Source organism: Motacilla alba, chromosome 10 (genome assembly GCF_015832195.1).
Source record: "Motacilla alba alba isolate MOTALB_02 chromosome 10, Motacilla_alba_V1.0_pri, whole genome shotgun sequence".
NCBI lineage: Eukaryota > Metazoa > Chordata > Aves > Passeriformes > Motacillidae > Motacilla > Motacilla alba.
The window spans coordinates 5,372,306-5,385,814 of NC_052025.1; the positions used below are offsets into that span (position 1 = coordinate 5,372,306).

At 39.5% G+C, this 13,509-nt stretch overlaps 1 protein-coding gene across 1 annotated transcript in view; it reads left to right on the forward strand.

Annotated features, from left to right (window-relative positions):
- The window catches only part of HERC1 (HECT and RLD domain containing E3 ubiquitin protein ligase family member 1), a 96,056-nt gene that overhangs the window by 38,882 nt on the left and 43,665 nt on the right, over positions 1-13,509 (forward strand). Inside the window, 13 exon segments of the mRNA XM_038147620.1 lie at positions 247-372; positions 1,184-1,405; positions 2,600-2,752; positions 2,930-3,062; positions 3,579-3,770; positions 4,288-4,509; positions 5,396-5,569; positions 6,726-6,840; positions 6,934-7,054; positions 8,391-8,562; positions 9,148-9,454; positions 10,536-10,656; positions 10,924-10,975. Coding sequence (XP_038003548.1) covers positions 247-372; positions 1,184-1,405; positions 2,600-2,752; positions 2,930-3,062; positions 3,579-3,770; positions 4,288-4,509; positions 5,396-5,569; positions 6,726-6,840; positions 6,934-7,054; positions 8,391-8,562; positions 9,148-9,454; positions 10,536-10,656; positions 10,924-10,975 — 2,110 coding nt within the window.

Here is a 13,509-nt window from a genome sequence, read left to right on the forward strand (position 1 = left end):
GATACACTCTTACAGGAAATAGCAACTTTTGTTGGTCTTGTTTCACTCCTTCAGTGTACTGCACATTGTTTGTGTCACAGCATAAAAGATTAGTGTTCTATTGTGTGGTAGAATTTTGATATTAAATGAAATCAAGCAGATATTTGGGATATATCATGTGTGGTGTATGGTATTTTTTAAGGATACAGGTGGGTTGATTATTTCTCTTCTCCACTGAAGAAATATTTTTGGCTGTTCTGATTTTAGGTTGTAATTGAGACACTGTCAGTTGGAGCAACTATGCTACTTCCTCCATTGCGAGAGAGAATGGAATTGCTACATTCTCTTTTACCCCAAGGTCCTGATAGATGGGAAAGCTTATCAAAAGGACAGGTAAGGTCAAGTGAAAATATACCTGAGAGCATTTGGGGTATGCTTTGGGTTTTTCTGTGGGAACATTTTGAGCTATGAGGCGAGCCTCATTTGCAGAGTGCAAGCACATTTCTGGGGAGATGCAGTGCAAGGCCCAATATAACAAAATCTGTAGGGTAGCCTGGCTAAAGCAGAAGGGGTGAGGCAGGGAGCACTGGGAGCACTGCTTGTTTTCTTGAGTGAAGGTCAACTACAGAGAGCTATGAATTGCTGTGGTAGTGTATCTAGACAAGTTTAGAGATAAGATAATTTTGAATACTAGATTGATTGAACAACCCTTGGTGAGAGAAAATTAACTGTTTGCTGGGATGAATACTTGTATAATGCTTTCCCTACATGGGTTTCACCCTACTTTGCAAAGATGACTGCAAGGTTCATTTTTGTACCCTTTTTCCTACGTGCAGTGTAGAGAAATTGTGTGTCTCACACCCGTTTTCCCAGATAATCAGATTTCTCCAGGAAATACTGGAGAAAGTGTTTGGTTCAGTGTCTTACACTCATTGCCCACCCTGTGGACAGTCTGGTTTCTGTCTCTCTTAATCTCAGATTTTTACTAGGTATGGTCAAAGTAATTCAGTATATTTATCCATTCTCTAATAGTACAAATCTTCATGAAAACCTGGAATATTTTGGTAAAGCCTTCTAGCTTATTTCTGTGTCCCATTAGAAGATTTTTATTGGTTAACTATGACTAATACCTTTTTTCTTCTTAGCTCATTATTTTATCTCTACTAACGAAGAGTGATTTTTGTGTCTAAACATTCTTCTTTAGAGAATGCAGTTGGACATCATTCTGACAAGCTTGCAGGATCACACCCATGTAGCTTCCCTGCTTGGCTATAGCTCCCCATCCGATACCACAGAAACTGCCTCGATGTGTATCAGCTATGGAAACCTCTCTGATCAAACATATGCTGTCCAGAGCAGTCATCCAGATACTCATCTGGCTGAAATCTTAATGAAGACTCTTCTAAGAAACTTGGGATTTTATACAGTATGTACAGGCTTCATATTCATTTTTCTTTTTAAATTATTAATAATTTTTGATACTTTGAAGGATTACTATTTTCCCCCTCATCTTAAGGAAATGATGTTCATTTTTTTTATCTGAAATAGCACTGCCACATGTATTTGTCCTTAAGTGGACTAAAGTCAGTTAAATCATCTCTAACAATATGGTTCTAATATTGCTCTAGTGGTATTTATTGTTTAGGGTGACTTATGTAAGTGCAGCTGGTTTCATGTCAGACTATTTTATTGCTCTTGCTTTGGTTTCAGATTTTTCTGGTAGAGAAAACATGACCCAAGAAGTAAATAGTTTGTATACAGTGTTTGCCAGTATAATCTCAGCCACCAGGGAACAATAAGCAGATTTATTAATCTGTTCAATTAACTTCACTATGGTGGTGACTACCTTGTAATAGAGCAGCAAGTACAGGTCTTAATAAACACAGTGTGTCAGCCAGATTGTTGTTCTTAGAAAGTGTAGGGGAGCGTGGGAGCAAATCACTGACTCAGCTTCTTAATCAACCAGCCAGTTGAATTCAACAGCGAGAAGAAATCAGAGGTTTGGACTTCTTGGCATAGTGTGGAGCTCCTCAGCACAGGGTTGGCAGTGTTTTGTTGTTCTCTCTAGACCTCCTTCAGTCGTCAAGGTGGACCTGTCTGCTTTGAATTGGCCGTTTGAGACTAACTCAGTTTTTCCAGTGGATTCCAAGGGAAGTCAAGCAGCCATCTAGGTTCTCCTTCTACTGCCATCCTGGATAGTGCAGTCAGGGGTTGTAATGTGAGATATCTTATGCATCAGCCCACATCAGATCCTAAGAAATTATTCCACATTTTTAACACGTGTGCTTAAATTATTTTAACACATTGTGCTTTGGGGGCTAGGTTAGGAACTGAGTTCTTGAATCTAGTTATCCTTGGTGAGGAATAAAAGCGTTGCTGCATGTGAAACTAATACCGTAAGAAGTGTTCACCTCAGCTACCACAGTCGCTCCTGTGGCATTATAAACAATTGGAATTTCAAGTTTGGTTATCCCATGATCCACTTGACATTATCCAATTTCTTCAGTAATTACAGGTGCATGTAGTAAAGATGAAAATGCTTCTTTTTAGGTGACAATAAAGTATTATAGTACTTGAAGCAGAGTTAATTGTTATCTTTTTCCTGCTTTTGTCTTAATAGGACCAAGCCTTCGGAGAACTGGAAAAAAACAGTGATAAATTTCTACTAGGTACATCATCTTCAGAAAACAGCCAGCCTGCTCATTTGCATGAGCTTTTATGTTCCCTACAGAAACAATTGCTGGCTTATTGCCACATCAACAGTGTTACTGAGGTGTGTATCCTTATTTTTACCATTTAGGAGAGAAAAAGATAATTCAGTGTTCATAAGTATCAGAATGTTGTACGGTTCTTTTTGAAAATCTTCTGAGTATTTGAAAGCTGAAGTGTTTTAAATAGTGAACCCCTTATATGTATTTACAGAATTATTGTTACATTTGTTTCCTTCCAGAATTCCAGCAGTGTGGCACTGCTTCACAAGCACCTTCAGCTTTTATTGCCTCATGCTACAGATATCTATTCCCGTTCTGCAACACTGCTTAAGGAAAGCTCTTGGAATGGTAGCGTTGGGGAAAAACTGAGAGGTAACTGTCCATGGAAAAATCAGTAATGGTGGTTCTATAAACTTAGGGCACTTTTTTCTGCTTAGGTTTGAATTTAAAAATCCCTTATTTTTCCTATATCTGCATAAATTAGGCATCCCAAGTCTCCCCCAAAGGAGGAGATGAGGTAGCTACCCAGGAATGGCTGGTTCATGTTTTTGATAGGACATTTTGTGTGCAGGAAAACAACAGGTTGGAGAATGCGAGTTCTCCATTCTGTTCACCTTCACTCCTGAATGTGAATGTGAACAGAATACACAATGTGCATTATTGTTTCAGTTTCGTTAGTTGTAGATTTCTCTTTTTAGAAGTACAATTATGTGATTACTGAGAAGTGTGTAACTAAAATAAGAGATTAATAATTAAACAAACCCATCAATTCAACCTTTATTGTTTAAGATATTCTGAGATAGCTGTGGTGCAATTCTTTGACTTTTAAAATCGTGCTTACATAATTCCATAACCATAATTAATTCAGGTTTGTTTTTTTCTCTGCAGATGTGATTTATGTATCAGCTGCTGGCAGTATGCTCTCCCAAATTGTCAACTCACTGTTGCTGCTGCCAGTGTCAGTAGCCCGGCCTTTGCTGAGTTACCTGCTGGATCTGCTGCCACCTTTAGATCGTCTCAACAGACTCCTGCCTGCTGCAGCCCTTTTGGAGGATCAGGAATTACAGTGGCCTCTTCATGGTAAGTCTAATAACAAACATGCTTTTAATCTGAAAAATAAACCATGGCATCTATTGTAGTGGAATTTAGCTCTCCCTTTTAAGATGTCTGTTTTTTTTTAAACTGTGTGTCCTTCTGCCTCTCCTTTCCAGTTTCCTTAATGTATTAATATCCCATGCTGTGAAATACTTTTTTCTGCTCTGAGTGCTGTTTCCAGTTGTACCCTTAATTTGGACTTGTTTATCAGAACACAGAGAAGTGTCATTAGACAAAGCAAGTGCTTGGGCAGAGTTTAAAAGAGCCTTTCCTTTATGAACATCTGTGCCATGAATGGTAGTGGCCTCTGCTGTGCTGTAGTTCCAATGTTCAGCGATCTGTTTGTCCTAGCTGCTGTTTCTTCAGTTGAAAGGTTGCTGATTGAGGGGGCAATCTGCTATTAACTGGGAAACATTAACAAGATCTGCCATTAGTGTTGGGATTCTGGAATTGTTTGTGACACCTGGGCATGGCTGACTAACCTGCCACTGAATACTTGCAGGTGGCCCTGAGCTGATCGACCCTGCGGGCGTGCCCCTGCCACAGCCTGCTCAGTCATGGGTGTGGCTGGTGGACCTGGAGAGGACGGTGGCCCTGCTCATCGGGCGCTGCCTGGGGGGGATGCTGCAGGGCCCTCCAGTGTCCCCCGAGGAGCAGGACACGGCCTACTGGCTCAAAACCCCGCTGTTCAGTGATGGAGTGGAGATGGATATTCCTCATTTAGGTGAGCTGTTCAGTGCCAGTGCCTGATGGTCAGTGTAAACATGTGTTCAGATGTGAAATTTCTGATGGTGTTTGAGTAAGTCCCTGTACTAAAGGTTTGTCTTTCAGCATTCTTGACTATTTGTGTAGTAATACAAAAAGTTCCAAAATAGTATTTAAGGTTATGATGTAGTTTATAAAGAGTCTTGGAAATGCATTCTGGAGAAAAAAAATCACAAATTTTCAGTGGAAGACTACAGACTTCACACAGTTAATTGGAAATGTTTTGCTCTTAGATGCTCAGCATTTAATAGACACTTCAGGAACTTAATTTTTCATATTAATTATTAGGAAAAATCTCTTCTATTGTATTCTACTTGCAAAATGATTTCTTAATTAATTAGAAACAATACAATTAAAAGAAAACTTCATTCTTTATGATCCACCAGAATTATCAACAACTCAGCAGTGTTGTTCCAGTCATCCCTTCCCATCTGAATGGGACACCTGCTTCTTTGTGTCCAGTTCCTCTTAGTTCACATCTCCTCCTCCCTCTGATTCTGAGTAGGCTACTTCAAGACTTAAAAAACAGAGTGTTTTGAAATGGGTCCAGGCAGTAGTTGCAAGTGCATAGCTGTGCAGTTCAGGTGGAATTAATGATATAGATTTATGCTCTTGAAGAAGAGTTTGATAATGCTTTTAAATCTCCATAGGTTTTATGTAGATTGTCTTTTAAGTCACTTCCCTATGTAAGGTGAATTTGTAGAAGGACAATGACATGTCTTGTTTTTTGGGGTTTTTTTTGTAACTAAGAGGAAGGTGAAAGGTGGTTGAAATGCTGTTAGATAGATGCATCTAATCCTCAACATTCACAGATTTTAATTCCTTCGGTTTTTCCCTTCTGTTAGATAAATGCATGAGCTCCTTGTTAGAAGTGGCCCTGTCTGGAAATGAGGAGCAGAAGCCCTTTGATTATAAGCTGCGACCGGAGATCGCAGTCTATGTTGATTTGGCCTTGGGCTGTACAAAAGAGCCAGCAAGGAGCCTGTGGATCAGTATGCAGGACTATGCTGTCAGTAAAGGTAAGGTGTTGAAAATACCTCTGTGTGTTGAAAGCAAGTTAAGTGTTCCTGTATTTTCTTTGGCAACGGTTTTTAATTCTATGACATGATAGTTTATTATAATGTTCCATGATCTTTCTTGGCAAACATGTAGCTCAATGGTGTTTTCCCTCTGAACTGGTAAGAAGAAACTCTCATTTGCTTACTCAGTTGTTGTTTTTTTCTAGTTTCTGAGTAGAGCAGGGTGAAACTTGCAATTAAAAAGAAAAAATTAAAGGGAAGGAGATGGGGGAAGGCAAAATAACTTGCAAAATATGTTAGGAATGGAATGAAGGGGTAAGTCAGCTTTTGTTTTTCAGGTCTCTAGGAGGCTGGTCCTACAGTAGTAATAGTTTTTCAGGCTTATTGCCTAAAATCTGGGTTTCCTGCTCAATCTTTCCAGGTTCCTTTTATTGAGATCCACTGAGCATTGTAGTTGTACTGTAACTGCTGTATCCAGACATAATTTTCTGTAGTTCTGGCCGAGCTGAACCAGATGAAGAAAAGAGAAAATGGTATTGTGTGCCTTTTGAGAACAGCACAGGGAATTGTGTTACAGGATTCCACAGAAGTGGGAATTCCAGTAAAAACAGTGCTGGTTGTCTGCTTGCAAAATCTGAGTCGAATGGGCTGATCTGTATCATTTAGACTGCGGAGCTGGGTTCCTTAGAAGTTGTTATGGATCTGCTCTGTTCAGCTGACTGAAAGTTATGTGCTCATGTCAGCAGAAAGTCACAGGGAGTGTCATGGAACTTGCTGAGGAGCAGGTGTTTTAGACTAGATTTTCCTATGGCCAGGTACGTTTTGTCATTTCTACAGCAGTTCACAAGGATTTATAGATAATATTTAACACAAAAATATACAATGAACTTATTTGTAAAGAAAGGGGGACAGTAATTTTTTACATCCCCATGGAGAATTAAGGTACTTTGTGAAGGTTTGCCTGGCAGTTCAGTTATTTCACAGTGGAGCAATATTATTTTCATAATGACTCTTTCTAAAGTGAGGGAAAGTTTTTTTGAAATTAAAAAGACACTTCCTTAAAAAAAAAAAGGCTGAAGATATTGAATACAATATTGAAAAAACTAAGTATTTTTGGTTTTTGGGAACGATTTTGATAAATCATTTCTATTTTCAGATTGGGATACTGCAACTTTAAGTAATGAATCCCTGCTAGACACTGTGTCCAGATTTGTCCTTGCAGCTCTTCTGAAACATACGAGTTTACTTAGTCAAGCTTGTGGTGAGAGCAGGCAAGTATCTCAGAGCTACTATTAAAAGTTCAGCCTGACTTTTTGAAAGGAAGTTTGTGATTTTTTTTTCTGGTTGGTTGTGGTTTTCTCTAGGTACCAGCCTGGTAAGGCCTTGGCAGAAGTTTACCGCTGTGTGTATAAAGTTCGGAGTCGCTTGCTTGCCTGCAAGAACATGGAGCTTATTCAGACCAGGTCATCCTCCAGGGACAGATGGGTAAGGCTGTGCATCTCTTTGCAGTTCTTCTAGCTTTACTGGCTATTTAGAAAATACTACATAATTGCCAGTATTTTTTTCTATCCTGTTGCAAAACCTTCACGAGTTTCCAAATGAAAATGGGCAGGGTATAATTAGGAATCTGTTAGTTTGGAGTATGTGGTATTAATTCAGTTAAAGGAAATGATTGGTTGGCATTATTGACCCAAGCCCAGCCTCGAGCCTGGTTTTTCCCTCTTCCCATCTCTAGAATGCTGGGCTGCAGAAGCCTTCCAGTTTAGCTGGAGATAGCTCAGCTGTGTTGGGCAGGCCACAGCTTTGTCTGGCTGCCATTCCTGAATCCATCTGCATTATCTGGGCCTCTGATCTCTGAACCTTTCTCTTCCCTTTCCTCACCTACCCCTTCTTCCTTCCTCCATGGCCACATTATCTTCTTAGTCCTAGCATTACTTTAGGGCAACTTGTCCTTGTCATCCCTATGTGAATGTCTGGTATGAGAGCACTTGGCCTGAAACTGGCAACTTCTGAAAAACTTTATTAAGCCAGATCAGCATTAATGATTAAAGTGTTCAGTGAATTACAGGACTGGGGCCTGTTTGGCAATACAAAGTAGTCCTTAAAGCAGGTTTCTCTGATGGGATTTTTAATTGTGGTTTACAATCTACAAGCAAGGTATTTTTAATGAACAAAATTCTCATGGAACATCAGGATTAAGAGGCTTTTTAGCTGTATTGTAAAGCACTAGTGGTGCTCTTAAAAATAGTGTAGATATGTCTCCTACTTTTGGTTAATATTATGGGGATGTGTGTATCTTGCTCCCTTCCTTTCTCAGGGTAGGGGTTTAACATAGTTGCGAGAGGCTCAGCACTTCTGAAAGCATTGGGTGTGCACACAGTAAGTTCTGTTACTCCCAGAAATCCTCAGACTTACAGATGCAATACAGCAAATCTGATATATGCGGTAGATTTGTTGCTTCAGATTTAATGCCACTGGGGAAAAGTACCTGGTTTGCTTTTACTCAGTATACCCAGGCTTATGGTTTCTGAAGGCTTTGGTGCTGAAGTGTCAAAAGTTTGACTGTAGAGTGTAAGTAAGCATTACAAGGAGACATTTTTCTGCAGATAATCTGAGTCACGGTTACAAAAGGAACATAAAATTTTCCAACTTAACTATTTAAAACCTTGAATGTAAACAACTGTCTTTGCTGTATATTTCACACAGTATCAAAAGTACTTTTTGGTAGGAAGAAACTTCTTACTCAATGTCTGTGTCCTTGTACATTCATCTTTCATTTTGGTGAGAATTTCACTTCATGTGTGTAATTTTTTTAATCAAGATGCTAGATAACCAAGAATCTGCTGATGTTGATACTCAAGAACATTCTTTTACTCGTACAATTGATGAAGAAGCAGAAATGGAGGAGCAGGCAGAACGTGACAGGGAGGAAGGACACCCAGAACAAGAAGACGAAGAGGAGGAAAGAGAACATGAAGTTATGACAGCTGGTAGTAAGTACTGGTTATGTGTGTAAATAATGCCATGTCCTTTGAAAGGACAGTGTCTTCTTCACTCTGAGGTAAAACTGAAAAATTATTCAAGAGATTATGAAAGATCTGTCTGCATAAATATTTTGAGAGGTTTATTTTAATGCAATGATGTAGTGGTTTTTTATAGTGCAGGAAAGTTTTTAGATACAAAGGAATGTGAATAATAAGCAAGTTCACTGCAGTTCAGGGCGTATGACGTATACCAGCACTTCTGTATGCACTCTCTGCGAGATACTTGGTTTCATCTTGTTTTCTCTGATGCTATTCAAACATGAGTTGGGTTGCAGTAAGACACTGAAAGAGTTTTGGTGTTCTGTCGAAGTGCATTGTCCTTAATTTTAAAATTAATGTTGTATAAATGCTTCATTTAACTTGTTTGCATGACTTCTTTTATGGCACTGTATTAGCATTGTATTATTTACTGTTAGAAAAATATAAGTTGTTCTTTATAGTGGGGCGGTTCTTGGCCCAAGATGCAGATGAATATTTTATTCTCTGTGGCTTTGTCTAGAAGCTAAGACTTTCTTTTTGTGTTGCATCTTACAGAAATATTTCAATGTTTCCTATCAGCCCGTGAAGTAGCTCGCAGTCGGGATCGAGATAGGATGAGCACGGGCACGGGGACTAGAGTTGATGATCCACCTGCTCAGTCGCAGCAGGAGCGAAGGATCAGCACTGATCTGACAGAAGGGCAGGATGTGTACACTGCCGCCTGCAACTCCGTGATCCACAGATGTGCCTTGCTGATCTTGGGCGTGAGCCCCGCCATTGAGGAGCTGCAGAAGCGAAGGGAGGATGGGCAGCTCCAGCAGCCTCCCTCTGCTGCTCCAGAGGGCATCGGGCTCATGACCAGGTGGGCTTTGCTGACTCTTACCCCATGGTTAACTCTTCTCTACTTCCTTTAGAATTGATGACACAAACCCAGTTTTCCTCTGAGCATTATTGCAGTTTTATTTAGAAGAAAATGACTGCTGAGTGCAGAGTTATGCTTCAGTTAAAAAGAGTGATTTTTCTCAATTTTTCTTGGCCATGCTAACTAAACCTGAAGAGTTTTAGTCTTTGTGTACCCTATTTTAGTTTCAAAGTTGGGCTTACTGGTAAGTAGCTCAGATCATCAGGTGTACAGACAGCATGCAGTACTCTGAAAAATTGTTCATTTTTCATGTGATTTTTTTGTTTGGATCTTTTTTTTAACCATATTTGTGGTTTTTTGAACCATACCAATGTTTTTGAACCATACCAAAAAACCAACTGTGCATGTTTAAAACAAAAGATTCAAAGCCTATTATGACAAAAGTGGTTTTCATGATTGATTTTTACAGATATTCCATATAGGCATGGGTAAGACTTGTTGCTAGGTGTCCTGTTTTGATATTTTACATTAAGATATTGATGGGAAAGATATTGAAATATTGAGGAGGAAAATTATGTATATTCAGTACCCTTTTATTCTTTTTGCCTCTTTTTGGAAATCTAGTCCCTAAAGCATGGGTGGCTGCCTCTGTCAGTGTGAAAGTGGCTTTCATCTCCAGCCTATCAACTTTAGGATGCCTTTTTTGCGTGGGTTTTTAATAAGTTCAGTGCTTTTTCACTCACTTACTCTGGTTCTTGTCCTCTCAGCTCAGAGTGTTTCTGTTTGCTCTGTGTAATACTGATGAACGCTCTAGAGCAATCACTCATTTGAGGTTGACATTTGTTCACTTGACCAGTAAGGCTGTTAAGAAGTAAAAGAATTTACTAATACACTTTTTAGATATAATTGAAGCCATCAGACCACCCTTTTCCTCTTTAATGTGGTCTTGTGATGTTCTGTGATAGTCTCCTCCCAAATAAAACTGTGGCACCTGCTAAATTTGGCTATCTTACCTTTGTGTAATATCAGCATTTTTTTTTCTCTGTGTGTGTGCACACAAATGCGTGTGCACCTGAAGCAGGAGTGAAAGTCTAACAGCAGAAAGTCGCTCAATCCATGCAAACTCAAGCTACAGACTGATGAAGTCAAGAAGTGAATCTGATTTGTCTCAGCCAGAATCAGATGAGGAAGGTTATTCACTGGTGAGTAAACCAGCATGATGTATTTAGGGATTGTCAATAGAATGTTTGGATGGCAAGTACATCTGAAACATTTGTTTAGCCATGTGTTTCAGTACCTTAATTCATCATTGTTAAGAGGAAACACTAATGGTAAAAAAAATTTGAAAAAATTATAGCTCTGTCAACTGTCTCACTTTTATGGTGAGGGATGAAATGTAAATACTCTAATATTATGCACCACATATGATCACCTGAGGAAATGAAGCTTTTATTATTCTTTTAATTTAGAGTGGAAGACGAAATGTTGATTTGGATTTGGCAGCATCACACAGGAAGAGGGGTAAGTTCTCCTGTTTACCTAGTGAATACTAACCTGATAAATGTTAGGGGTGTCTTAAGTTAAACTATGTTTGCAGTTGCATACAGTTTATAGCTACATAGCAGGTGTTAAAACTGAGCATTTAAAAATAACATTTAAAATAATTGTTACCCACTCTGTGTTGAGTGAACTTCTGTTGCTTTATGGCTTGGTTATAGTATTTCCTTGGTTATTACTCTGCATTCTGGTTTCTGCAGTTGTAATGCTCTTTTGAAACAAGTGAGGTTTTCTGTTTAATGAGTCAGAAATGTGCATTCTGTTTTCACTCATGTGACTTCAGGAATAAAAAATTGTGAGAGACATGGACCACACGTGTTCCATTTATGTAGAACGGTCCATTCTTGTGCTAACAACAAGCTTTTACCAAAAAATGTGCTTGAACCTGGAGAGCTTGTATTCAGAAGACACTGCTTTACTTTGCATCCTTTGAACACCAGCACATCTACAGAACCAAGCAGCCACGTTTTCTCTTGCTCTTTGTTACTGCTTCATACTGGGGAATCTCAATGAGCTCCCTGATAAGAAGGTGGTGGAGGGACTAAAAAGTCCCACTTCCATCTGAATGATGCAGAATCTGTCTGGGAATCACGACTCAGGTCTGCTGTATCTGTAAAAAGCATGGGGCTATGCAAACAGGAATTAGGTTGAGTTACAGGCTGATATTCCTCAGTAACAGAAGCCTCGATACTGTTGGGTAAGGTAAGAATTCTGGTTTAAAAGACTTAATCATTGAGGAGACTACTCAGAGGTTTCATGCCTTTGAAAGTCTTTTGGAATTGCAAAGGGTGCTATAGTGGCAGCACTCATTAGATTTCAATATTTAATGTGGAAAGTGGTGCCTTGTCCATGCATAATCAGTTGAAACAGTTGAGCAAATAAAGAAATGCGCTAGAGCTGCTTTTACTGTGACAGCAGATGTATCATGGCATTCTCAGGGTTAGAAGATCTATCAGAAGGCCTCTGTCAACCCCTGGTCTGAAGGACATTCTTTGAAGTTGGCATTTTTAGCTTTGCCATTACTCTGACACAGAACTCCATACTTGATATCCTCTGTGTCCTAAGAGTAACCTAGGAAATAATCTTGGATTAGGTCTCAGGTACAATATGTCTCGTGGTTCCTGGACTGCTGCTTAGGCCAGTGTGACTTTCATCACAAGCCTCAGGAAGTGAGGAACAGTGCAAGAGTAGACTTCATCAAAACTTTTATTACAGCTAGAAGATTCTCTACCAGGTCTGAACACTGAGAAGAAATGGGTAAATACAGTGAATCTGTCCAGAACCTAAAAAGATGCTCAAATAGCTCATTTGCAAACTGAACACTGTCACAACGTGTACAGATGCCACTGTTTTGGTACTGGAAGACTTTCTTGGGAGTTAGAACACAGTAATGTGAGCTTGTCTGCTTGTGCTGAGTGATGCATATGCCAGTTTTGGTTGATAACCAATGCCAGAGTCAGAGAATGTAGGGTGCACCTATAGGAAAACATTCCTCGTACATCTGTCAAGGTCAGGAAAAGATCTACAAATATTTGTGATAAATGGATGAGCTGTTCAGCTCGTTGCTTTTTATGGTCTTTTGTCTCCTGTGACATGTCTGTTTTGTGGATCCTAATTATCTCCTACAACTGAAGCATGTCCCAGTGTTTGGTGAGGGTGTAACTTGCAGCTTTTTTGGATTGTCCACCCCTTGTCATGTGGCCAGCACAGTGCAGTGGCAGCTGTGGATGTTTGGTGAATCCCCTTCAGTTTTATCTTTATTCTTGCTGTGTGCTGTGACTAATGAGGGACATAATACTATGAGTTCCTATGGTCTTTTAGATGAGTATGGAAGGAAAAGCATTCTCTTTTAACTTCACTAACATCATAGCCACTCAGTCCAATCTTGATACTAATTACCTTCTTAATTTATTCTGTCTATTCAGAAAGAGAACTGGGCTATTCCTGCTTCAGCCTGAGGATCCTTTGAGTATCTTGTTCCCTGCTATTACTCAGTTATTTCTTTATTAGTAAACTTTTCCTTCCATACATACAGAAAAAGTCTTTTTGAGTAATTTTGCAATAAGGGGTAATGAGCAGCACATTGCTGTTTTCCCCTTGTATCTAAGCCCTTTGTTTTTTCTGTTGCTTAGATTAATTTTTTCAGTTTTGCAGATCCAAAGAGTGTGCCTGCAGATGCACATGTTGTGTACAGTGCCTGTGGGGTGCTGCACACCTCGTCATGTACACAGCAGTAAGGAGAGCACAGCCAGCAGGGCAGTCACAAACAGCTACAGATCAGTGAGAGTCCTCCACTCTGGGCTTTTCATCATCTACAGCTTAACTCTGTGAATTTCAGTGTACTTGTGTGCACTGCTGTGCCTTACTAACACAGCTGGGCTACTCCAAAAAAAGCAGCGACTTAACTGAAATCCACATGGAATTGAAATGTTTTAGTGTACCCGTAATAATGAATTCTGCCTTTGAAAATTGACAAATTGTGCTTAAGGGAGGGACTT